General features: G+C 39.1%; 1 protein-coding gene and 1 long non-coding RNA gene across 4 annotated transcripts in view; one reads left to right on the top strand and one right to left on the bottom strand.

Moving 5' to 3' along the window:
• ITGB1 (integrin subunit beta 1) overlaps window positions 1–26272 on the bottom strand; it is a 46592-nt gene extending 20320 nt beyond the window's left edge. The window contains exons 1-6 of one of the 3 annotated variants that reach the window (XM_019465175.2): window positions 26008–26272; window positions 8569–8635; window positions 5541–5626; window positions 2803–3025; window positions 919–1089; window positions 184–422 (exon numbers count right to left, since the gene is read on the bottom strand). In XM_019465175.2, coding sequence (XP_019320720.1) covers window positions 184–422; window positions 919–1089; window positions 2803–3025; window positions 5541–5626; window positions 8569–8635 — 786 coding nt within the window. In that variant the 5' untranslated portion in view covers window positions 26008–26272. Of the gene's footprint in view, window positions 1–183; window positions 423–918; window positions 1090–2802; window positions 3026–5540; window positions 5627–8568; window positions 8636–25546; window positions 25567–26007 lie in introns of those variants that run through there. The other 2 variants (XM_019465176.2, XM_019465177.2) reach the window with 2 other exon arrangements.
• On the top strand, window positions 13147–19486 carry LOC109276312 (uncharacterized). The gene is made up of 2 exons (XR_008419684.1): window positions 13147–13699; window positions 17720–19486. It is a non-coding gene; the product is annotated as an uncharacterized LOC109276312 (long non-coding RNA).
• Window positions 26273–26549: the final 277 nt, after the last annotated feature.

Below are 26549 nucleotides of genomic sequence, written 5' to 3'. Positions count from 1 at the left end.
ACGTAATGATTAAATATGCTTTTACAAAACACTTGTGTAGCTGGAGGGAATTTAAGGGATCCAATTCTGTATTTCTCTGGGATAAGGAAGGATGATTTGGTAAGTAGGTAATGTTTCTGTACTGAGAGTAAAATCACACCTAAAATTCATACAATAGCCCTTTGTAGGAATGAATGCACTTACTCCGCAAACTGCAACTTGCATGATTGCATCGAAGCCACCTTCTGGAGAATCCAAATTTCCAGATATGCGCTGTTTACCAACAAGTTCATTAAATACTTCCCCTTTATCAGTAAGACTGAGCACATTTTTGTAGCTAAATGGGCTGGTGCAGTTTTGTTCACTTGTGCAAGGGTTCCTGAGCTTGGCTGGTGTTGTACTAATGTAAGGCATCACGGTCTTCTCCACAAATGAGCCAAATCCTGTGAAGGAAAAATGCATGTAGAGAGAAGGATAGATGGATGGACAGACATGAACTTGCATTAAAAAGAATAAAGTATGTTACCACATAGAAGTCAACCTTTTTCTTTAATGAGAAATAAGATTTTAATAATAAAGTTTGGAAAGGAGATCATTCTAACACAAAAAATCCAGATGTAAAATGAGATTAGGTTGTACTGACAGGTGTAGTCATTAATTAGTAACGAATTAGAATTTGAGTACTCAACATGTTTACAATACAACACATGAATGGAATAAGTCCCTGTTTCATTATCTATGGTGGTATGATGTGTGTTAAGTAACATGGTAGCATAAAGTAACAGAGGGACAAAGATTACTAGATATGTGACAGGAATAGGTTTCCTCTCAGAAAGAAAAGGCTAAAAACTGGCCTGTTTATTTCATAAGTATGTGATGAAGAACAAAAATGCCAAGACTTAGACAAATGAAAATTATTAGTTTTCTTGATATCCCTACCAATCCGGAAATCTGAAGTAATCCTTCTCATTTCATTCATCAGATCTGTTCCAAGACTTTTGACATTCTCCAAATCATCTTTCATAGAGTAGGAGAGGTCCATAAGGTAGTAGAGATCAATAGGATAGTCTTCAGCTCTCTTGAATTTTAATGTAAATGTCTGCGGCTCCCCTAATTAAACAGAGATTAGAAAATGAAGTTAGTTTCCAGCAATCAAAAGCAAATGAGAAAAACCAAATTGGATTCAAAAAATAAACACTATAAAATGAAATGTATTACTGCCATAATCTTTTTTTTTAAATGTTTATTTTTGAGAGAGAGAGACAGAGCATGAGCAGGGGAGGGGCAGAGAGAGAGGAAGACACAGAATCCAAAGCAGGCTCCAGGCTCCGAGCTGTCAGCACAGAATCCAACGCAGGGCGCGAACTCACGAGCCATGAGATCATGACCTGAGCCGAAGTCGGAAGCTCAACCAACTGAGCCACCCAGACACCCCACTGCCATAATCTTTACAAAAACCTGGGAATTTCACTGGTTAACTAAATGAGTGTATACTCCATTTCATTCAACAAATACTTACCATGCTAAGCACTGGGCATTCAAGATGAAAAAGACAATACTTCCATGGGCAAGACAGACAAACAGTAGATTTATAACTATGACCAAGGACAAGAGATAGATGAAACTGCATAAATTAGACTGGGGTGGGTAAGGCAGGGCACATTAGAGAGTATACCTGACTTCTAGAGGGTGAAGTTGTAAGACATTCTGTACTCTGTTTATATGTTAAGTAAACATCGTCTGATTTTTACTTCAGAAAACCTGGCCAAAAAAAAAGTTTTAAAAATGAACTGTAGAGACAAAGAGCCTTGTTAAGAAACTACTGCAAAAATCCTTGAGGAAGACATGAAGATCTGAACTGAAACCATGAGGAAGAAGAAGAGGGGAGGGATAAAAGAGGCAGAAGGTAAAATTCATTTAGAAAACACAGAAGAAAGAGGAGGTTTGGGTGAAAACTCATTGCTTGTTAACTTGTGGATGTTCTCTATACAGATTTCTAGTAGGCAGCTGAGTAAATGTGTTTGGGGCTTAGGAGAAAGGCTGTGTTACAGCACACAAATGGCTTTAAAGTTACGAGGGAAAAGCAACAATTAACTGCACTACAAAGAGGAAGGAAGAAAAAAGACACAAAAAGGAGACTGGAAAGTAATGTTAAGAGATAAAAACTAGGAGTGCTACTGCTGAAGCCAAGAGGAGAGCATTTCAAGAAGTTTCAAGGAACGGTACAGAAAGGTTAAAAGAAGAAAAAAGGCCCTGACAGGGATCCACTAGGTTTGGTGGTCAAAGTGATGGTAGAGCTTTGCCAAAACAGGTAGAGAAGCAGACTGAAAAGTGCTCAAGAGGGGAAGTCATGGAGACCACAAGTGTGCACCATTCTGTTGAGAGAAAAGGGATGGAAACTGGGAAGTGGAGGAAGAAGGCTTGTTTTCTTCTTTCTTTTTTCAGATGCAGGACTGCCACAGATTCTCATAAAAACTTACTATTTTCACAACATTAAACAAATACAAGGAAAACACAGGTTAGAATGTTGTCTGTATATTAAGTAATTATACCTCAGGATGGATACTTTTATTTTTAAAACCCATTAAATATAATACTTTCTGACTCTTTAACAGAATTTGCTTTGAACATGAGGCAACCTTTATTATTTCAAATATATGTGACTTGCAGAATGCTATGTCTGCTACAAATTTCTAAAGTTTGACACATTCCACATTTCTATGTGAGTACCAGTCCGTATGTGAAAACCCCTTGATGGCAAATATAAAGTTGTCAAAAAGCTCCTGTTGAAATAAAGGTATTCATGCAATTAGATTTCTGTACCTGATCGCAACTGCAAAACCAACTGCTGAGGCTGGATTTGAGTAATATCTTCTGGCTGGAGCTTCTCTGCCGTTCCTTTGCTACGGTTCGTTACATTTTTATTTTTCTTTACATCTTTGGAGCCTCTGGGATTTTCTATGTCATCTGGATGGCAACCCTTCTTTTTCAAAGCTTCTAAATCATCGCATCGCGCAGACGTAGGCATTCCTTCTTGTAAAAATGTCTAAGTGACATACAAAATATAGGTATAAATAGTAAGTATAATAGTCAAACATTCTGTTTAATCATAATTGCAAACATGCAATATTTAAATGCAAAAATCAGGTGACACAACTAACACACTTCATTTTTGGTTTTTAAACAAAATACCCTCTTCACCCAAATCATATGCTCTTGTTTAAAAACAAACAAACTCATTCTCTAGAAAAGTAATACCTTTGTTAATATATTATTAATAATTTATTACTTTGGTAATATTTAGGACTGACCTAAATGTACATTTTAACTGTCCCACTTTCAAATTATAAGTATTTAATCAAAGGAATTTCTTCAGTGAAATCACTTATTCAGAATGCTTAATGGCCACTAATAATGTATATACCCAACTACTGGACAAGTATTTTTTTCCCAAAATTTCCCTTAGAAAAATCTTATATAAGTCTCTCATTAGCCTGAAGATGTCTCAATTAATGATACAATTTTTAAAAAGGAGACCAAGAAACTTAACACAGAATTAGTAAGTATTCCTAGAGGTTTGAAAAAATTTCAAGTATTGGCTAGTATTTTAAATAAGTCTTTTAAAATTTATTTTTAAAAACAATAATCACGGTGGTGATTATGTGACAATACAAAACAATAATCGCAGTAAAATTTGATTACCTGACAAGGTCATGAATATATATCCACAGAGTGCATTTTAAAAGACTAAAAATAAAAAAGGTCTGAATGGTATATAAATGGTACTTGTGGCTTGGGGTAAAATTTCCAGTAGTGATATGACCTCAAAATGTGTTATATCTCAAACAAATTAGATGGAAATAAAAATATTATCAGATGACTGAAGAAGTATCTCAGTGAAAGCAAAAACACTGCTGTTAAGATGCACGTAAAATCTCTGAATAAAAATTTTTCATGAAATCTGAGGAGAAAAACAATGACCTTAGTGTATAGGTGGGTATGTGTCACTTCAAAATGTGTACCTATAACAATCAATTATTATAATAGACATTTGAGTATTTCACATATATCCCTAAAAATTGTATATAGTTGTACTAGGCCAGAGTTGTTTGCTTTTTTTGTTTTTTAATTTTGACACTGGGAAAATGAGGAAATGCCTTTTATTTTGGGTCACTTTATCTTCAATTTCATATGGTATTTGTTTACTATCTACAAATTTCACAGTGCTGTGTAATGAGGATATTTAAATACAAAGAATATATAATGGTTTTGATCAGTTACTTTTTTTGATCGGTTACATAAAGAGCATTTATGTAACTAGAAAAACACCTGGAAGGGAATACCAAAGGGCAGATAATTCAAAGCTGAACTACTTTCTTGTATTATCAAACCTAAAATACTACCAAAGCACAGGAGCCTAGCGTGGAAAACTTAAGACTGTAACACTCAAAGTTTCACTAAACACACTCTGAAATACCCTTTAATAATTTAAGAATTATGCCACAAATATCAAAGGCTTAAGAACAGTTTGGCAAGTAAGCCTTGCCTGAGACAAAACTCAGAGCACTCCCTATTTCTTCCACTGTCTCCAACTGAATTCCAGAATACCATTTTTATGAGAACAGAAAGTGTCACTAGGAAAACTTTGAAATAACAAAACAAAAACCTCTGATTTTCCCTTTCATATGGTTAAACCATACAAAATATCTGATATTTGACCAGTTACGTACAGCTACAAACAAGCAGTTGAAATGTGTGGGGTCAAATGTCTGACTAAAATCAAGCAATTAACCTTTGACCTTCTGATATTATTTACCCTGTGAATAAATTATAAATCCTCAAAATGACTTCCCTTTATTCTGTTTTGATTCATTCATTCATATTTACTTTTTCATTTAACATTAGTAAGCTTTGTGAAAGGTATCAAGTAAGCAATGTACAGAGATGACCACTGAATAAAATTTAAACCCTAACCTCAATGGGCTTTTATTACGCTGCAAATCAATTCTATCTTAGTTTTAACTCAAATATAATTAGGAAGGTTAATTTCTACCTCTCCTGTCAAAAAAAGAGAAAAATCTACAACAGTCAAATTAAATGGCTAGGGATTTATGGGAGGCTATTCAACAGAAATATAATGCATGCCACAAAGGCGAGCTACCAATGTACTTTAAAATTATCTAGTAGCCACACAAAAAGAAAAAATAAAATGAAACAGGAAACTAATTTTAACAATATATACAAAATATTATCATTTCAACATTATTAATGATTTTTTTAATCATTAAGTCTTCAAACTTTGGGATGTATCTGGGGCTTACAGTAATTCTCAATTTGGAACATCTTGGAGCATATTTAAAGTGCTCAATAGCTACATGTGCCTAGTGGCTACTGTGTTTAAATAGCACACCTCCAGACCATCACATAGTGTTAGACACAGAATTGATACTTATTCGATAAACACTGATTTAACTGAAAATCATATCTAACATTTCGTAAGGGTACAAAATTGGGCAACAGTAAATGACTAGAGAGTAAATGCCTTGAGCAATCTTACTTACTGAATTTACACACCATCCACAATTTGGCCCTGCTTGTATACATTCTCCACAGGATTTGGCATTTGCTTTTAAACATCTATTTTCATCTGTCAGGAGAAACAAAGAACAGACAACTTTACTTGAAGTTTCAAGAGAGAAAATAATGAAAAATGATTAAAATGCAACATATATAAACGTTAAATATGAATAACAAAATATGCCATATATTGTTACATAATACTATATATTATATTATATCATATCATATCACATCATGTTACGTTACATTACGTTATGTTACATAATAGTTACTGAACTGATCCAGATGTACTCCAAAGACTGGTGATTTCAGATTACCTTGGCATAGAGACCCATGAAAAAATAGTGATCTTTTTCTTGTCTTCTATAGCAGACTACGTACCAGTAATCTATACGCTTATTCTTTTCCTCAAAGGCATAATTTCAGGATCTATTGTTTGATGGTCGTAATTGTCAGTTTTCTTACAACTGGGTAAAATATTATTTATTTTCAATTAACTCATACTACCATATCCATACCTCCAGAAGCATCTGCAACTGCTTTCCTTTTATTTTTAGCATGTAAATACTTGAAAAGCCCAATTCATCCAGTCCACAATCTCATGATTTTTCAAGCTCTATGTCCAAAGTATGTCTCACATTTCTTTGAACCTACCTAAGGATCAGCATGCCTTTCATGTGGTAAGCACTAACATGGTCTGTCTCCAATGTGTATTCTCTAATTATAAACCCAGCATATACCCATAATAGAAAATTTGGAAAATATATAAAAGCATAAAAAACAAAAAAATCACCCATAATCCACTCCCTAAGAGATAACTACTGTTAACACTTTTGTATATTTCTTTCCAGTCTTTTTTCTATAAAGACAGATTTAAAAAAAAAAAAAATAGCAAGGAACCACACATAGAGACATTATTTATATAGAGAATATATATTTTGCATACTACTTTTTATACTTTATCCTGTTTCATTTCCAGTTCTTTGGAACTGGAAGCCTGGGTGGCTCAGTCGGTTAAGTGTCCAACTGTTGATTTTGGCTCAGGTCATGATCTCATAGTTCATAAGATTGAGCCCTATGATGGGCTCTGCACTGACAGCATGGGGCCTGCTTGGGATTCTCTCTCTCCTCTCTCTCTGCTTCTACCCCGCTCAGGTACTCATGTTCTCTCTCAAAATAATTAAACTTAAAAAAAAAAAAAATCTTCAAAAATATGCCTTTTAATGGTTATATATTACATTATATTAATGTACCCTATTTAATGTTGGGCAAATTTAGATTTTTTTCAATTGCATAAGTGCATCATTCACACACTTGCTCACGTGCACACACAAATTCTCCAAACACAAATATAAACATACATGCACACACATATATGTACCCACTGTGGTGACCATTCTCACAATGTAAAACTCTAATGATTTCCTTATCACAGATGAAAAACAATAGAAACACTGAGTGGAAAACTATTAATGTTTTTAATATTCTTTTTTTAAAAAAAAAATTTTTTTTTTTTAACGTTTATTTATTTTGAGACAGAGAGAGACAGAGCATGAATGGGGAGGGTCAGAGAGAGGGAGACACAGAATCTGAAACAGGCTCCAGGCTCTGAGCTATCAGCACAGAGCCCGACGCGGGGCCCGAACTCACGGACCGGACCGCGAGATCATGACCTGAGCCGAAGTCGGCCACTCAACCGACTGAGCCACACAGGCGCCCCTAACATTCTTAATATACACTAACTTCTATCCAAAAGTAATATTTAAATTTATAATCCCACAAACAGTATACAAAATACCATGTTCACCAAACCTTCAGCAAGCACCAAGTACTTTTTTAAAAAATTGTTTTTAATGTTTACTTATGTTTTTCAGAGACAGAGAGAAAGAGTGTGCAGGAGCAGGGAGGAGCAGAAAGAGGAGACACAGAATCCGAAGCAGGCTCCAGGCTCCAAGCTGTCATCAAAGAGCCTGATGAGAGACTCGAACTCATGAACCAAAAGATCATGACTTGAGCCTAAGTCGGCTGCTCAACCGACTGAACCACCCAGGCGCCTCCAAGTACTTAATATAAAAAATCTTTTACTCATTTAACCCATATAAATTAGAGTATCGATTCACTTGTCACTTATTTAAGGTTTCATTCTTACCATATTTTACTGACCATTTGTTTTGTAAATTTTGTTTGCAAATGATTCCTCTATGGCATTCATCTGTTTTTATTAGGTCTCTATACATGCTAATGAAATTAAACCTTTATTGAGTTTCTCATCTTGTTGAGAAGCTGATGGTGTTCTGACATCTACACACTTTGAGATTTTATGTTGTTGTTGGTTTTAAGTAAATCAACATTATCAATAATTTCCTTTAAAGTTTCTTCCTTCATTTTTCCATGTAGTAACTCCTTCCTGTCCTGAGATCAAATAAATGTCACATGTAATGTATGTTTTGAGATTTGGAGAAGGGAACTACACATCCATTATTCCAGAGGTGGGTGCACCATGGTTTGTAAGAGGATTAAATACATTTTCAGCTTTACTTTTTATTCATCTTCTAGATAAACATTTTGCCAAGATTTTATGATCAAAGAGGGAGAACATCTTCTAGAACGTCAGTTGTGATAGTAATGGCTTGTTCATAATCCATCATCCTACACACTTACTTTATTTTCTTCTAATACATTACACACCTTTGCTTTCTCTCTGCTCACTTAAACCTCTGTTACAATCTTAAAAGACCTTTCTGCAGCATACTATATTCCTGTCGCTTCGGCATTTCCTTAGCCAACTGGCCTTATCTCTATTCTGGGTGGTAGCGGCGAGAGGAGCCGGATGCCGAAGGGCCTTGCAGGCCTCTGTGAGAACACTGCCTGTCACCCTGAGTGAGATGGGGCACTGCAGGGCTTTCAGAAGGAGCAGCATGATGGAATCTAAGTCATCAAGAAGTAATACAAGACACTGAAATGAAAAGATAACCAGAAAACTTTTTTTTTTTTTTTTTTTTTTTTTACCTGCTTGGCCAAACACACAGCAAATTGAACTGATCAGTCCAATCCAGAAAATCAGTTGTAAATTCATCTGAAATACAAAATGTACATGGCTAAATATTAAGAAAATAACAAAAAAGATAACACGTTAAACACAAAACATTCCCAGTCACCTTATCTTCTGTTGATTTCATAAACATAATACCTCTCAGACCATTTCTTCTGCCATCCTTCTTTATATCTTTTTTCCCACCACCTCCCCTTCCCAGTTACCTCATCTTTCACTTACTCTACAATAGTTTCCGTGCCAGATCCCTGAATCCATTCTTGCCTTTCTCCCTATCAAATATATTTTAACATCTAATTAACAGTGCTCAAAAAAGTGCCAAGTATTCGCTAACACCATAAAAGCTATTTAACAGTCTTTGTTCCACGGAATCTCTCTCTATGCCTATTACCTTCTGTGGCTCCTATGGGGGCCACACAGCCAGCCACATCCAGATGCCTCCGTTACCTCAATACTGAATTTTGAGTGAACCCGTCGAAATCCTCACGGTTCACCCCCTTGATTACAACTTTTCAATAATTTCCATTTCTCCTCAGGCTAAGACCAACATCCTATACAAGGAAGGCCTGACTTAATTTTTGAGTCTGATCTCCTAGAATTAGTTATCTTTTTAACTAAAATCAACTTCTATGCATGGGATTAGTGAAATATTCCATTCAATTCCCTGTAATTTCTAGATCTACAAATGAGACCTAAAAAGAAAAAGTTTGGGAGGGTAGCTTAAGAAGACCTGACAGAGGCTTAAATGTCTCCCAGAATCTCCAAAGAAAAATTAAGTATTATCCTGTATATTATTCAGAATTATCCCAACCTGCACCCATTAGGTATAGGACTATTTTCCATTTTCATAATATTAATCTACACTTTAGCAGAGCTGTCAAAGATGGGTCTCGCCACAGGTCACTAACCCTATCCTTTAACTGTTTACTGTTCTTGGACCAGGAGCCAATTATGCATGAATATCTGCCTCTCCCACAAGAATACAAAAACCAAATACAGTATAGACCAAAAATGTTTTTAAAATGATTTTGAATGTAAAGTACATATTCAGATGACATGTATGTAAAAATTACAGTGTACAAACATAAAGTACATACACATAATATAAAAATAATAGGTTTCTTTGTTTTAAAACTGTCATAGTGTTTTCTTCTTTTCACTTTCTTCATAAAAACAATTATGGCTGCGTAACTGTGTTGGATTTTCTTCTGTCTTGGTAATTTCCTTTAGTAGGAAAAACATTTCTTAAAAAACAAACAAATAAACAAACCTCTAGCTTCAAAAGCTTCTATTCTAGGATGCTATTCCCACTGCTCTGGGAGAGTGCTTCAAAATTGTGCTCTGCGCACCCCAGGATTCCCGTGCCTCTTCTGCTGTTAAATGCTGTTTAAGCTTTCTCTGTTGGCTTCCCAGAGAAGAGCAGTAAGAATAACTTGCGTAGCTACATACTCTACACTGTGCTCAGACCAGAAAGTTCTGCTGTGCCACGAGCTTATAGTTTTGCTTACATATCACTTGTAACTGCATCCGAAAGACCGACAGAGGCAGAGTGTCATGGAAACAGGCCATGCCTACAGTTTGCCTTCTATGGCCTTTCCAACAGGTTTATGTGCCATAAATCCACGTAGGCTAAAATTCTAAGCAATTTGCATAATGTTATCAATTCCAAAGTTATGACAAAAAGGGCCTGGAACATTAAGACTGTGATGAATGGACCATCTGGGCAGTTTCTACACAAAGTGAACAGAACAAATATTTGTTCCATATATGGGCTGATATGTGTTTCCTCAGGATATTCCTCAGGCTACTTCATGACCACTAGACTGCTTTGAAAAACCTTTTAAAATATTACACAATTCAGAGGGTTACCACTAAGCTAAAGTTACTAGGTCACAGAAACATTCTATTATTAGTCAGCCTCGCAACCGTATGCTATGTACCTTTAAAATATTACTTTAACCACCCTGTCCTTTTCCTTCTGCAAACCTTGACAAGCCAGAGATCAGCTTCTGGAAGAGCTCCAGACCCAGAAGGCAGAACAAGGCTTTAGTGTTAGAGAACAGCTGAGAGAACAGGACAGGAGCTGAGAACAGTTTCAAGGACACTTGTCAACTCTCCTGTGACTGGTCAGCACACTCACAAGACATAGAGAGGCACTGTCATTGGCTGGTTACGCCTGTAAAAGGCCAGTCTTTCCCTCAAGGAAACAGAGAAGCCACTGGAGACAGAAGAAGACAGCAATGAAGAGTAAAGAGCAGTGAGGACAAGGCTGAGAAGAGACCGGGTTAGAAGTGGCCAGGAGGAAAGTGCGCCACAGAGAGCAGGACATGCGGAGGAAATGGCACAGAAGATTCAGCAGCCTCCCCGTCAATCCAGCTCTTGAAGGTACTAGATACTCCTGCATGGGTGGGGAGAAGAAGGACACCCCAAGAGCTTCCTACAGCATTTCAGAACCTCCTCAGGAAGTACTTTCCAAGTGTGGTCTTGTAAGTATCCACTTCAGATTTACCTGGATGCCCACCAGGGCCTAAAACCACAACCTCGGTAGGTGAGGCTTGTGCTCCACTGATTCCCAAGCCAAAGGAGTTTCCTACCAAAGGCATTCCATGCAGAACAGTTCAGTATGAGGGGCCAACAGGGAGAGATGCCTCCAGGCATTATCCTGATCCTATCTTTTGTCTCCTGTTTGAAATCAAAGGCCTAGAAATAGTTGTCTACACTGTTTTCCATTCTATAATCCCCTACTCCCTCCTCAACCAGCTGTAATTGGTGTCCATTTCCTACCATGCATGTGAAACTGCTCTTGCAAAAGAGAACCCTCCAGGCCTTATCTTACTGTCTGCATTCATTCATTCATTCATTCATTCATTCAAAAATGTCTTGACTGCCTACAATACGTATTCTGCAAGATACATCAGTTTGCCACCCACAGAATTCACACAAAGCTCTTAATACACATCGCCATTCTTTCTTAATGCACTCGAGTCCTCGGGCTCTCCTGGTTTCTCCCCCACTGCTCTGGAAGTTCCTCCTCTGCCAACTATGTCCAGTTTTGTGCTATATATGGAGATACAAAATTTGCTGTCTCAGGAATTTTCCATTCCAAGACAAAAATACAAATGATTACAATATGATGTGATGGTTTCTGTAGTGAAAATAAGGACAAAGTGCACTGAGGACACCAAAATCTGCCTAGCCACGTTCAGTGGCTTCATGAGTTTGGCAACACTAGAACTGCAGACATACGGGAACCAGGCAAATGGAGAGAAGTGTTCCAGGCAAGAGGTTAGTACCTGCAAAGTCATGGAGTCCCGAGAAGAATTAGATAACTTCTTTCCAATCTTACTTCTAAACATACACGTTTGGGTGACTCCCCAACCCTCACCACCCAACTGGAATTGTCTCGCTCTAGCTTTACAGAAGACTAGAAAACATGTATCTATATGTTATTTGTAAGCTAAATCTAGTCTGTGGGAAGGAATATTTTTATCCCTGTAATTTTCTAAAGTACAAACTATGTTAAAATCTTAAAAAATCATAAAGGCCAAAAAGAATCTTAACATACTTATGCATTTCTGAAACTTAAGTTATGAGATGGGAAAAAGAGAAACCGAGGACAGCAAGGCAGGAGGAGTTAGGTTGCAGCCAGCCAGCCATGCCCAGTTGAGATACTACCCGATACACAGCAGGGAGACACCACAGGATGGAGCAGCACATGCCACACACATACACTCACACACTCACACACACACACACACACACACAACACACTCATGGCAGAAAATCAGCGAGGGAGGGGAGGAGAGTCAAGACAAGAGCTACAAACGGGCACCGTTCTCACTGCTGAGGTTGGGCCTAAATGAACTCACACGGTAGTGATGAACAAGAAGACAAACGTGCGATTAGGATAGCCCAGTGGGGCCTGACAGTTGCTTAGAAAACGAAGTGTGAGAAAGAAAAGAATCACCATTTTTGAACAAAGAAGGCAGAAGGAGAATGAAGTTAGAGGAGCAAAAATGTCTTAGCTACAGATCTGCAAAAGGTGAGAAGTCTGAGGGGAAGCAAGGGAGGACGACACCTACGGGGAAGTAAAGACACAGATCCTCATCTCAGGAGGTAGGTCAGGGTCAGAGATGATTACCCAACAGTGGATGGCATAGAGGCATAACCGAAACTAGGAAACAGAGGAGACTGTGAAGACACAGCAGAGGGTAACTGATGGTGTGGAGAGGGTGAGCCTCCAAGGCACAGAGAGGGCGAGCATCCAGAGTGCGGGTGAGTGTAGGAGCCCAAGGAGAGGGGCTTCTCTCAGTCAGTGCAGAGCAGGGCAGCCTAGGTCCCTTCTGCAGGAGGGGCAGGGCAGGAGTAGGTGGGGCTGAAGGCTGGAGGACACTAGGAATGCGTATAGCAGCATCACAGAGCTGAGGGCCCTGACTTACAAAGGCCCATCTGCAACACTCGAAACTACCTGCTCACACCCATCTTTCCTGATGGGCTCCGGGCTCCAAGAAGACAGAGGCTTGGTGTGTCTTATTCAGCTTTAGTACCTAGAAGCACCTGGCACAAAGTCAATGCTCAAAAAGTTTTGCAGAACTATATTAAATTGTATGACATTTTTCTCTGACATTACTCAGAAGCCCAGAAGAGTTCTCAGAATTAATGTGCAGATCCTCTCTAAATAGAAAATAGTTACTGTAGACACCCTAGTGATACCAATTTTCAATTCATTTAAGTATATACAGCCAACTTAAAGCTAGATATAAAATGCTTCATAGTCCTGGCTCTCACACTTTATGAACCAAAATTTACATATGCAAATACAAACTAGGCACTAAAATAATAATTACTCTGTTACAAGGTAGTCAACCAGATAATCCAGATGTTGGTTGCATACTGTTACAATTATTAGCACAAAAGCACAACATTGTTTTACAAATTCTTACAGCTCAAATCACTGAGACTACTTCCCTTGGGTTCTCAGACTTCACTCGAAATCACTGCATTAATCCATTGGTTTACAGAACAAGTGCAGGCACTGAGGAGGCCTTGGCTGTGCTGACAAAGAGTTAACAACAAAGAGCACAACAGGTAGGTGAGAGAAAAGGGGCTCATGTAAACAGGGGAGGGAAGAGAGCTAGAAAATAAGGACAGGTTTATCATTTCAGAGACAGGCAGTCTTAGGTAAAAAGGTCTAAGTGATGCTACAGTTTTGGGCAATTGTTTTGGCCAGAGTTCCTTCTGAAAGTAGAGGTCGAGACAAAAACAGGAGTGCAGGCGATTATTATTACCGAGGTGACCCCAGGGAAAGACACAGATACTAAAAAGAGTGAACCGAGACAGCCAATTCAGGAGACTTATTTACCATGGGGGTGCCTGGGGGCTTGATCTGGCTGAGAAGTTTTGAGAAGCATATAGAAACTGTGTCCAGAAGAGGGTCAATGTGGAGAAGTACATTAATTAATTCTAGTCCCCACAGGTAAAAGTTTGCCCCAAGGAGTATTAATTCCCCCACACTTCCAAGAACTACAGTGCATCTGCCCAGAAGGCTGCACCAGCTTCTCACCCCACAGACAGACAAGGGAGGTCCCAAGAGGAACCTGAGGCATGCTGCAGTCAGCCAAAAGTGAGTCATAAAACGAACTGTTCCCAGCAGCACTGGCTGCAATCAGAGAAGAGGCCAGGAAGAGGTGGGGACAGAAGGGGTCTCTAATTCAGTGCTCAAAGGCCACTGGAGTTGAAAGAGTCAAGAAAACAGCTAGAAAAGAGTGTGAGTTTTATCTGCATGAACTCTTGAAGACCCTGATGATGGCAAGAACTGTGGAGGGTTTTAAGTCAGACACACATACATGTACTAAATCAAATATAAACAATCTGTTTTAAAAATTTAGTATTGAAGGGGTGCCTACGTGGCTCAGTGAGTTAAGCATCAGAGTCTTGAGCTTGGCTCAGGTCATGATCTTGAGGTTTGTGCAATCGAGCCCCGAATAGGGCTCTGCACTGACAGCACACAGCCTGCTTGGAATTCCCTTTCTCCCCCTCTCCCTCCCTCCCCAACTGGCACACACGTGCACTCTCTCTCAAAATAAATAAATAAATTAAAAAAAAAACACTGTAATTTAGTATTTAAGACACATGTAGCTCTTATCCGTCTACTAGCTGTGTGAAGCTAACCTGTCTTATAAATAGCTATCTCCTGGAAGTCAGTGCTTGGCGTTCTTTGTATGAAGCGCAGTATCTTCATATTTAATAAAGAAACTAAAGATAAAGGTAACTGAAAATATTGAGGTACCCAAAAACCAAAAACAAAACCCAAACTAGTTAAGCTTAAGGAGGGCAAGGAGTGTGTTATGCCCAGCACTTCAGTAACAGGCTAGCACAGAGTTAAGAGCATGGACAGAATGCCTAGCTCCAAATCTCTGAACTATGTTTGAAGATTTTGCTTTTTTTCATTCGTAATTATAACCAGAAAATTTTTGACTGATTCACGTTAGGGGGGAAACAAGATATGGAAGAAAGGATAAGGGTTAGAAATAACACGACTGCCAAGAACAGATAAATGTTCATTATTATATCCAGAGACTTACCAAAACCTTTCTATGCTGTTTAACAATAAGGTTTAATCAGATGCTATTATATTAGATACCAATTATCGTATTAATTAAATATAACTAGATGACTTATTTTAGGTTCCACATCTAAGGATTATTCTACTAAATACACGTTCTAACACTTGGATTCCTAACAATTTATATGTAAAATAATAAAAGCAGCAAAATCTCAATGTTTTATATTACATTAGGCAAAATACAGGTTATTTATGAACATCAGTATCACAGATTACCTTGCACAAGATCAGGGTAGGAGAGAACATACCTAATACAAATAGAAGACTTGAGGCTTCTGTCAAGGAGAAGCAACCTAGGAGAGGATGAAAGAAGGAAACTTCCCTGAAAAGACATCTTACCAGTAGAAACATGAATCTGAATGCTCTACACCAGTGGGATTTCATTCATGGACTGTTTGTAGTCCTGTTTGTAGTTCCACAAAAGGAAGATCTATTTGTCCATTTACAGGGCCAGAGTAGGGATACAGCAGGCACAGACAAGAATAACACAATACACTGAGTTTTGATGATTTAGGGTAATTTGTAGCAAAGTTATCTCACTTTTAATTCAGTACCTTCAAATGATTATAATAATAATGACAAAAAATAGTAACAGCTATCTCTCCCAAGTGACTCTGTGGTTGGCAATGATATTACCTTTGCTTTACAGATGAGGAAACCAAACCACAGAGAGGTTAAATAACTTCTCCAGAGTCACACAGGTATAATGGAGATCAGACTGTCTGAATCACAACCTGTGAGACTGGATTTGTGCTTCATGAAACTAAGTTTTTGAAGGCCTACTCAAGTCATTATTGAAAAAAAAAAAAAAAAAAAAAAAGACTATCTGTCCAGTGTGAGAACTGACTCAAAGCATAGAAATGGAAAGGATTTATAATGTTCTGTGAGTTTATTTCTCAGTGCTTCAAACTGAATGGAGGCTAACAAGTTATTTTAATTGTCAAATTTCATGAGTGTACCCACAGGTTTTGCATCTTATTTCCATGGAGACATTTTACCCTAGTATTATTTTTTTTTTACCATATTCAAGTTTATCTAAGGGGTCATAATTCATTCCTTAAACAATAGATCATCTTAAACATCTCCCCCAAACAATAACATTTTCGTGGTTAATAGCCTGCACTGTATACATTGTCAAAACTGCACATAATTATTTTAATCTCCACTCTAAACTCACCTTTATTCACCAAATTAAGTGTGATTTTATGTTCTATTCAAACTTCTAAATACATACTTATTTTAATGTTTTTAACATTGTCACAAATAACTCATTTGGCATTTATATTTACATATAACATCTTCAGTAACTTTTTATGTACTAAATTTATAGAAATTAAACAATTACATTTTACAGAAAAATTACTTTTAAAAATATGGTGAGTTACAGTTATTTCAAGTTTTAAAATAAGGTGGCCAAAGCCAACTAGTACAAAAAGAAGTCATCCACAAAAGATTTCTTCCTATAAAATATTTGCAAAGGGTACATTTTTATTCAATACAACCAATTCAAGTCAGCAAGTATTTATTACATATCTACTATACTAGATAAAGCTAGACACAGCTGGGATATGAACCTAGGTCTGATTCAAAAGCTCAAGCTTTCAATATAAGTAGGTTTCTAATAAGAAAAGTTAAGGGTGGGGTGCTTGGGTGGCTCAGTTGGTTAATATCACAGTTGGTGAGTTTGAGCCTCACTTCAAGCTCCACACTGAATGCACAGTCTGCTGGGATTCTCTCCCTCTCTCTCTCTCTGCCCCTCCCCTACATATGCACTCTCTCTCTCAAAATAAATAAATAAAACTTAAAAAAAAAGTTAAGGGTTTTCACTTTTCAAATGCTCTTTCAGACAGTAGAATTTACTTCCTTTTTTATGTCCTAACTTTTTGTTTATGTATTGAAAGAGAGAAAGCACACATGCGAGCCAGGGAGAGGCAGAGGGTGAGTCCCAAGCAGGCTCTGCTGTCAGCACAGAACCCAACATGGGCCTTGACACAGGGATCGGTCCCACAAACCATGAGATCGGTGAGATTATGACCTGAGCCAAAATCAAGAGTAGGACGCTCAACCAACTAAGTCACCTAGGCGCCCCTATGTCATAACATTTTAAAATCTTTTCCCCTTAATGGTAGAAAAGATGAGGATACCTACATTAAGGTATATCATAAATCTCTCCTAAAAATATAAGAAAGTTGTATTCATCAAGTCTCTCCCACTATCATTATTTTCTGTATCTGCTTTTTAAAAGGGAAAAAATAAATATTTTTCTAACATCTAAATCTAGATTTTTCTAAAATCTAAAATATTCTAAAAGAATAGTATTAAATATCAATGTAGGCCATAAAAACAACACAGAGCCAAACTGCAAGCCTCAGAGAATTCACATACAGCTCTTCCCACTTCTCCCCACAGAGAGCAGTAGGATGGGGAAGTCCACATGCAAGGTGGTCAGAAATGCTACTGATCTCTATTCCATCAAATTTCAGGGTGAGAGGGAGGACACATTCCTCTGAGGCAAGAGCATCTTTCCCCTACAAGAAGAACACTGAAAGTCAACATTTTACTTCCCTTTGTCTGGCAGGAAGATGTATGTGCTGGTGGTGACTGTGAAAGTGTTTATGACCCAAACAATAAGCCAAAATTAATGATCAACAAAAACTTAGCAGAAAGGATAAAAAAGAAAAAAAAGAAAGAGAGAGAAAATAGGAAAGAGAAAAGGCTAAAAACTCCAATGTGAAGATGCAACTAATACCTCACTAGAAGTCTTTTTCTGCCTAATGCGGAGAAATAGAACAGTAGTCTCAACTAGAAACCTTTCTATAATTCACTACTCCCGCCCAGAAGAAAAGAGTGCTTTTTATGAGCACTGACCCCTTCTTCCCCAAAGGTGGCATCAACCTGAAGATAATGAGCTCCAACAACAAAGGTCAGGCTGCTCCAAAGCTACAGGCTCACAAAATGATTTGAAACCTGAGAACGGCTCATGACAGGACTAGATGCTTTAAGAAAATGACAATAACTGAATAGACTGAAGCAAAATTCATCACTAGTAAGTACTCTACCCACCTTCTCCAAGGCAACATGAATATGGAAGATGGATCACCATCACCTACCACCCAGTCCACAAGTGCACAGGAAAGATAAAGAATGGATATACTGCATGTTGGCACATAAAGAGCCTCAAAGATAAATCAGCTGGGGGGTGGGGTGGGGGGTGGGCAGGTAAGGGCATGGAACTTATTCAGGAAAAACTTCTACAGAAGAAAAAGTTAAAGGAAGTGAAGAATCTTCCAGGAGAAAATCTAGATGAACTCATTATGCTCTTGAAGAGACTTAGAAAATCTCAAATAGGTCTTCTAGCAATCAGTCAAAAACAGTTAAGACAACAAAACTAGAGGAAAAGCATAGAGAACTCAGGGAGGAAATTTAAGTTGAAATCCCTATAGAACTCTTAAATATGAGCAACAGAATCAACATGGCAGGCAAAGCATGGACGAGAAAAACCACACCGAATTCAAAATAATTCAAGCGAATCAGACACATTATGATAGAACCAGTAGTGATCTAGTAAACAGGTAACTGGTAGACTACCACCACCCTTCCAAAAGGAGAGCCTATGTGAGAATGAAAAAAAAAAAAAAGAATTCAGAGCTTTCGGGTTGGTAAACTGTGGAGATTTAGGGAGAGGGCATGGAAGAAGCTCCCTGCCCCTTCCCTATTCCTTGTCCTATGCATCTCTTCCACCTGGCTGTTTGAGTTATATCCTTTTATAATAAACTGTTAGCCTGGTAAGGACAAAACAAGCAAATAGAAAACAATCAAGCATTAAACTAAAAAAAACTGGTGAGGGGGCATGTAATAAACTCAAAGACTGAAGAAGGACAAACTTAAACACAAGCAGGAAACTAAACACCTTAACAAAACTGTTAAGCCGTATTATTAAAGGCTGATCCAAAATGAGCATGGAAAGTTGCCTGAAATGAATTGTTCCAAGATCCTCTTTGCACTCAAAAGAGAAAACATTACCTAGCAATTGATATTTTTCAAACCAGCCTAGTAAGCTGTTCCTTCTCTACACTCCCTGTGGCTATAGATTTGGCCCTTCCCTGGGAGGAGAAAGGAGTAAGTTAGTAAGAGTTTTGTTTGAGAATTTAACTATGGGGCAAGTTTACAAAGATAATTGTGAACGCAGCTAGCAAAAAGTGAAATGTTAACCATCCTGTTATAATAGCATCAATAAACACTGAAAGTAACAGTTGTTCCACATTATTTTCATTAAAGGGAATTGTAAATTATGTTCCCAAATTGTGTAATTTTACCTACTTTTAGGTAGATCACTCTAAAATTCTTTCTTGATCAAAACTCTAATAAATTTTGACCATATCTTTTGCCACAGCTCATCTCTGCCCTGTAGTGGAGTGGAACAAGAACAGCACTACATATATTTTAAATATATAACACATGTTTTAAAACAAACTATACAAAGGGAGAAATCAATTTCCCATTGTACTCAGCACTAGGTGGGAATAATATCTAAATACAATGATCAATGTAAAAGCTCTTAGCAACACACATCATTACGATTATCTGTAGACTACATTTTACTTAATTTCTGAATTTTCTTCTTGCTCTCCAACACATTCACTAGTCATAGGCATCTAAACATAAGATGCCTGAGTGACTACTTAATAAACGGTTTTCAATCTTTTTAAATCCATACTTCTTTAGCAAGTACAAATCCATTCCTATTGTGTTTTTTGTTGTTGTTTTTCCTAATATAATGTTGAATGCACTTTTTCAAACTACAACCTTCTTCTCCAACAATCAAATATGACCTACCATGACCCCTTTTAGGAAGCACTGAAATCATAATATGAAATAAATCATACAGTGGTGCCTGGGGGCTCAGCCGGTTACCTGACCGACTCCAGATTTCAGCTCAGGTCACAATCTCATGGTCATGAGATCAAGCCATGCCCTGGGCTCCACGCTGGGCATGGAGCCTGCTTAAGATTCCCTCCCTCCCTCCCTCCCTCCCTCTCTCTCTCTGCCCCTCTCCCGCTTATGCTCACTCTCTTTCTCTCTCTAAAAAAAAGAAAAATCGTACATTAACTGTAAGATATTGGAGAGCTAATTATTATTCTGAATTTCACAAAGAGTACAAAAGCTTAAATTACTCACATTCAATAAACATTTATACACTCAAATGTGACTTCTCTACTTCAAATGGTACATTCCCAGTAAGTTTTTCATGTAAATACTTTCCTCATCCACTGAAACTATATTCCCTACAACAAAATAAAATGCTAATTTTTTTTTTTTTTTTGGCCTTCACTGGTTCTTCATCTCTTCACACCACAATAAGCAGAACTACTCCTTTTCTGATTCTTTATTTAAGTTTCTAGCACAGCAAATAACAAACCTTCAGTGATGCTCAATATCATATTGTTTTAATTCAAACGTCTATTATAACTATACTCACATCTGTGAACCACACCAGACAAAAGTTGGAGGACAAAATCCAGGCCTTCAACAGATACACACACACACAAACACACACACACACACACACACACATACTTTGCTAAATTAAACTGAATTCTGCCTTATACCTGCAGTGTCCTTGGAATATGTCACCCATCTGTCACCCATTTCTGTGCTCATACCACTCCAAGCTCCTTTATAAAGCCTTCCAGGGGCGCCTGGGTGGCTCAGTCGGTTAAGCGTCCGACTTCGGCTCAGGTCACGATCTCCCGGTATGTGAGTTTGAGCCCCGCGTCGGGCTCTGTGCTGACTGCTCAGAGCCTGGAGCCTGTTTCAGATTCTGTGTCTCCCTCTCTCTCTGACCCTCCCCCATTCATGCTCTGTCTCTCTCTGTCTCAAAAATAAATAAATGTTAAAAAAAAAAATTAAAAAAAAAAAAAAAAAAAAAAAAGCCTTCCAAAACCACTTAAGCCAATGCTGATCTTTTCCCAAAATCTATTAAAGAAAATTATCTGGTACAGTACAATGAGTAAAGTATTCTTTGGTATTTGTTATGTTTCCCTAGAATAAACACAACTTGTCCTAACTAGACAATACACTCAACAGTAAAGTCCACATCAACTGCTTGTTCCACCTCCACTCAGCATAGCATTTTCCAGGTAACTGGCTCTCCATACACAGATAGATTAAAATGTAACATACTACAGAGTTACATCCCACAAAGAACTAACAGTAATAGATTTCGCTGGTCAACACTGGCAGGTTTTCTTAAAGCAATAATTTGGCACAGTACCTGTCCTCTCTGGTTATGATACAAAAAAAATGGCTGCTCACGGGAGGAGAGCTGCCCTCCACACTGCATTGGTGACTCACAGAATGACAGAATGATGGAAACATACTGACCACTTCTGTAAGGTGCAGCTGTAGAAACCAAAGCCCTGGAAGGTGAAGGTGAAGTATTCCAACAAAGGTCACAGAGGGATTCAGTGGCAGAGCTTGTACCGAAACCCAAGTTTCCCACCTCTCAATTACAAAGCCTTTATTACATCAAACTGCTCTTCCAATATGAGTCTAAAATGACTACTAAGTCATTTTGTCTTTACCTCAAAAATGTCAACCACAGGAAAAACTTGTGAATTCTCAAGTCACTCACTAAACTGTCACACAAAAAGAATTAGGAATTAAGAGAAGAAACAGGACAGGAAATGCTTTCCTGGATTCCTTTTCCTCCACCCAGCCCTGGACAGTTTGTAAGTGTTCCCAGGCTTTCTGTCCAGCCCCTTTTCACTCTACACACTCTCCTTTGGTAGTCTTATCTGCAGGCCATCGCTTCAACTAGCCCTTGTAGATTAAGAATTCCAGAATCTGAAGCCCCCAGCCAGACTTCTTATTTTGAGCTCCCAATCTGTGTGTTCAACTACGCTCTTAGACATCTCTACCAACGTCCCATAGTCACTTATAAAAACACTCGGCATTATAATTCATCATTTCCTCTCCCTCCAGTCAACCTGTACCACCCCCTTGTGATCATACTGCCTATCTTGGCAAATGACACCACCTACCCAAAAACCCGTGTCACTTTGGGTTTCTTTCACCTCTCTTACCTTGAAAACCAAATCTCAATTCCCCCTCCTGAATACAGTAGCGCTTGTACCCCATCCAAATCATTCCCTATGCCAATGATCTCCAAAGCTTTTCCATCACTCACTTTTATTACTGAAAAGATTTTTGAACAAACATATGCCTAAAATATGTACATATTTATTTATATATTAAAATTCATGTACTTCTACAGCAGTACAGTTAAGATTGTAAGTCATGATAAAAATTTTAAACTTTAAATAAAAAATATATATATATAATATTAAATCTAATATGTTCTTCCCACGCTCCAGTAAGTTATTTTACACATCCCCGGAGTCTAGGAAACTGCACTTTGGAGACTACATGAGACTAGTCCAATAAGTAAGATATATATATGTATATATTCATATATATATAAGATATATATATATATGTATATATATATATATATACAGATACACACACACATATGTATATATATACATATATATGTATGCATGTGTGTACGTGTTTATATAGGTATGCAGTAGGCATTTGAAGCCCTTTCTTTTTACTCACACATACATATTTCAAGATGACATACAAATGCTTTAGCATACTGCTAAATATGGTTAACCTTACTAAAGGCCACAAACCAAAAAGTTTAAAGGTAGCTGACTTCTAAACACCCACTCAATATTATTTTATAAAGAAAACAATTCTGTAAGTCTTATAATTATCCATCTTTAAAAAGACAAGAAATTGACAAAGTATAATTTGGCTCCTTTTGCACATGGCTCCTGGAGGAGAGATACCATATTTTTTTCACCTACCCACTGAAATACGCTAAGGCTGCTCATGTTCCGGGCTTTATGCACTGTACCTCCCTTAACCCAAGTATATACTGAAATATTTTTTCAGCTTTCTACATCTATAGATACTGCTACCATTCACCATCCTGAAGAATAATGCACTCTTCCTTACATCCCTGTCAATCCATCCACCCCACTACAACAAAAAAGGACAAAATCCCGCAATATATAACCAAAGTTAGAATAGACCTGCTAATACAACAAGAGATATTTACATATTTGCACAATAGAATCTTGTAGGATTCTACCCACAACCTGACACATCCTAAGTTTCCACACAGAGTGGGGAAACCTAAAATTTAACAAGGGCCTGTATAAATCCTCAGATAAATTCAACTTGTTACACATTCAGAAACTGAAAATCTCGAATTCAAAAGTTCTGCAACTTTCACCAAGTAGATGTTTCATCTTATCATTCTAGCAGTATAGTTAAGAGCAAACCAGTGCACTAACAGAATATTAACGAGAAAATATTTTCTGGAGGTAGAAAATCACACTACCCTACCCCCCCCCCCACCAATGTTGTAAGCCACAATTTATCTGGCAAGAAGTCAAACAATAAAGCTATTATGTGGCAAGTATCCCATTAAAATTATCACATTAAACTGATTAATTCTATTACAAAGTGACAAGATGTCCCCAGAGAAGCTCCTGGTATTAGGAATTTATGGGTAACAATACAGAGAACTATATATCCATTTAGTGATGGAAATTTGAGCCAGATTTTAATTATACTGACCAGAAAATTAAGAAAAAAGGCACCTGATTGTTAAAATTACTATATCTAGCAATTTTCAGTATTGTTGATTCTATACTTTTTCATGTACAGAATGTTGAGGGTCTTACAAAATGATAATAATATAGAATTTAGCATTCTTTTTTAAAAAAAGTCAACATTACAAAAACTTAAAACTTTAGATCTGTGAAGTCAACACAGATGCCTTAATTTGGAGTTGATTTGCTTTCCATTTGCAGAAGTATTAACCACATCCCCTGTCTTCTTAACCAGCATTCTAATAACATCTTCCATTTTACAGCAAATTTTAGAGGATAAGTAAATGGATTTTTCCTCAAAGACCTGTCCCCAAAATACTGACTTGTTTCCTCTGTTTTCTATGTACCACTTCATTATCTTAAGTCACTCATTTAATACTGATCAATGAACTCAAAGTATTTAAAAATATGAACACTGCAGTGGAACGCTTAGGTCGGTCCTACCCCCTCTGAGCCTAGCTCTCCACAAATGCAGAAGAGGTAAACTTCAACTAAAATTTCTTAATCATTTCTAAAAGCTGTCTATTAATATAACCTAAAGGCTGTGTGTAGTTTAAGAAAAACACCTAATCAAAATTCATTTTGCATTGTTATTTTTGTACCATCAAAACAACAAAAAATAACAACCCAGTAATTCTACCCACATGAGTATCTATGTGGAATGTGACCCAAAGAAACCTTGCTAATTATGTTATTAATTACATCCCCAGATTTAAAAAAAAAAATCTTTTTAATACACCAAGAAGAGATGAAAAGGAATTGTATTTATTATCTACCCTAAACTGTTTTCCATATTACATTTGATTTTCACAACTATATTGTAGTTATGGAAAGTTACCTGTGGCTCAAACATGAGCTCTGGAGCTAGACCCCTTGGGTTCTCTACTTGCTAGCTGGATGATCACAGGCAAATTACTTATGCTCCCTGTGCCTCAGTTTCTTCATTTGTAAAATGGGGATGAAAATGGCACCTACCTCACTGCATCGGTTCCAGGATAAAATGAGAAAATAGACTTAAAGTGTTTACAGGTAAGCATGGCTGACACTGTCGTTATTATAATAATAGTTACTTTTATTATAGTGTAGGTATTCTTGTATCCCATTTTACAGATGATAAAAGCTTAAAGAGGGTAATTTACTGGTGCTAGGTTTTGACTCAAAAGCACAAATTTGGTGAAATAAAAACTACTTGGACACAAAATATTGATAGTCTTAAAACTACAACTCGTTAGGAAGCAAAGGAACTGACACGTAGTAAGACAGGCACCAGGGGCAGGTCGGGCACTCAAACTTGCGGAGCGGCAGGGAGCCCGGGCCCAGGACTCTCACTGCAGAGGGAGCCGACACTCAAGTGCGGCCTTCATAAACACGAAGTGGAAAAAAATATATGCCAACACTGCGCCTTCTCTTCCTAGCGGCTCCACGATGCCAACTTTTGTTTGGGCCCACCCGGCAATTCATCCCGGGCCACAGGCCCTGAAGGCCACGGCCCAACTTCTGAAGTTGGAAGCGAATTACTAAACCGAACGCTGAAACCCAGACAAAGGGAAACCGTCAAGGACTGTTCAAAGTCCTAAAGCTTCGAGTCGCTGGGAGGCCTGTCCCCATTCGCCGTCTCACCTGCACGCGCCCAAGGCGGCGGACGGAAACCCGGGCACCGCGTGGGGTCAGTTCGTTCAACGGGGTCCGGGCCACGAATCAGACAAGGGTTGCTACGAATGGCATGTGTCCGAGGGGCCGGTCGCGGGCCCCGGTCCTCCGCGGACTCCAGCCCCGACGTGACAGCGCCCAGGCCGACGACCCTCCCACTCGCTGCGCCGCTGGGTCGACTCAGCGCCCTGGGGGCGCCCGGGCCGGGGGAAGGGAGGAAGGGCCCCGGGAGAAGCCGGGAGCGCGGCCGCCGGCCCAGACTTCCTCTCCGGCCCCGGGCAGGATTCCGCTCGCACCCCCGCCCCGGCCTCCGCGGCCCACTCGGCCCCAACGCCCCACACGCAGGGCCCGGCGCGCGGCGGACCGCCCGAGGTCCGGCCGCGCTCGGGAGCCCGGAGGCCGCCGTCCGCCCCGCCCCCCAAGGCGCCTACCTTCTCCGGGCGGCGTCCAGGCCCCGGCGCGGTCGGCTCGGGCCTGCTGCTCCGCGGCTCCCGCTGGGTCTCTCCCGAGGGCTGGCGCGGCCTCCCGGGTCTCGGGCGCGGCGGGCGGCGGCGGCTGCGGCTCCTCCTCCTCCTGGGGGCGGGAGGAGGAGACTCGGCGGCCCAGAGCCGCCCCCTGGCAGGAAACGACCCCCGCGGCACCTCCTTCTCTGCGCGGCTGATCCTGCTCCTCCAAGTCGCTGCGTCCGTCCTCTCCCTCCGGAAACGCATTCCTACCCCGGCGCGTCAGCCGCGCCCGAGGCGAGGAGGCGGCGGCGGAGGCGGTGGAGGAGGCAGGAAGACCGCGGCCCAGGACAAAGGAGCTGGCAGAGCGGGGCGGGAGTGGGCCTGGGGGAGCCGCGGGGGGCGGGGCGGAGGACTCGGCCGGGCCTTCGCTGTGCCTCAGTTTCCTTTTATGCCTGGGGACGGAGGCGTTGGTGTTGCACCAACGCTCTGCGCGGCCCCGGCAAGCCGTAATACCTTACCATGAGGGA

The sequence above is a fragment of the Panthera pardus genome, unplaced genomic scaffold (genome assembly GCF_024362965.1).
Source record: "Panthera pardus isolate Hobbes unplaced genomic scaffold, ASM2436296v1 HiC_scaffold_6, whole genome shotgun sequence".
NCBI classification, from domain to species: Eukaryota; Metazoa; Chordata; class Mammalia; order Carnivora; family Felidae; genus Panthera; species Panthera pardus.
This window is presented reverse-complemented; position numbering and strand designations above follow the sequence as displayed.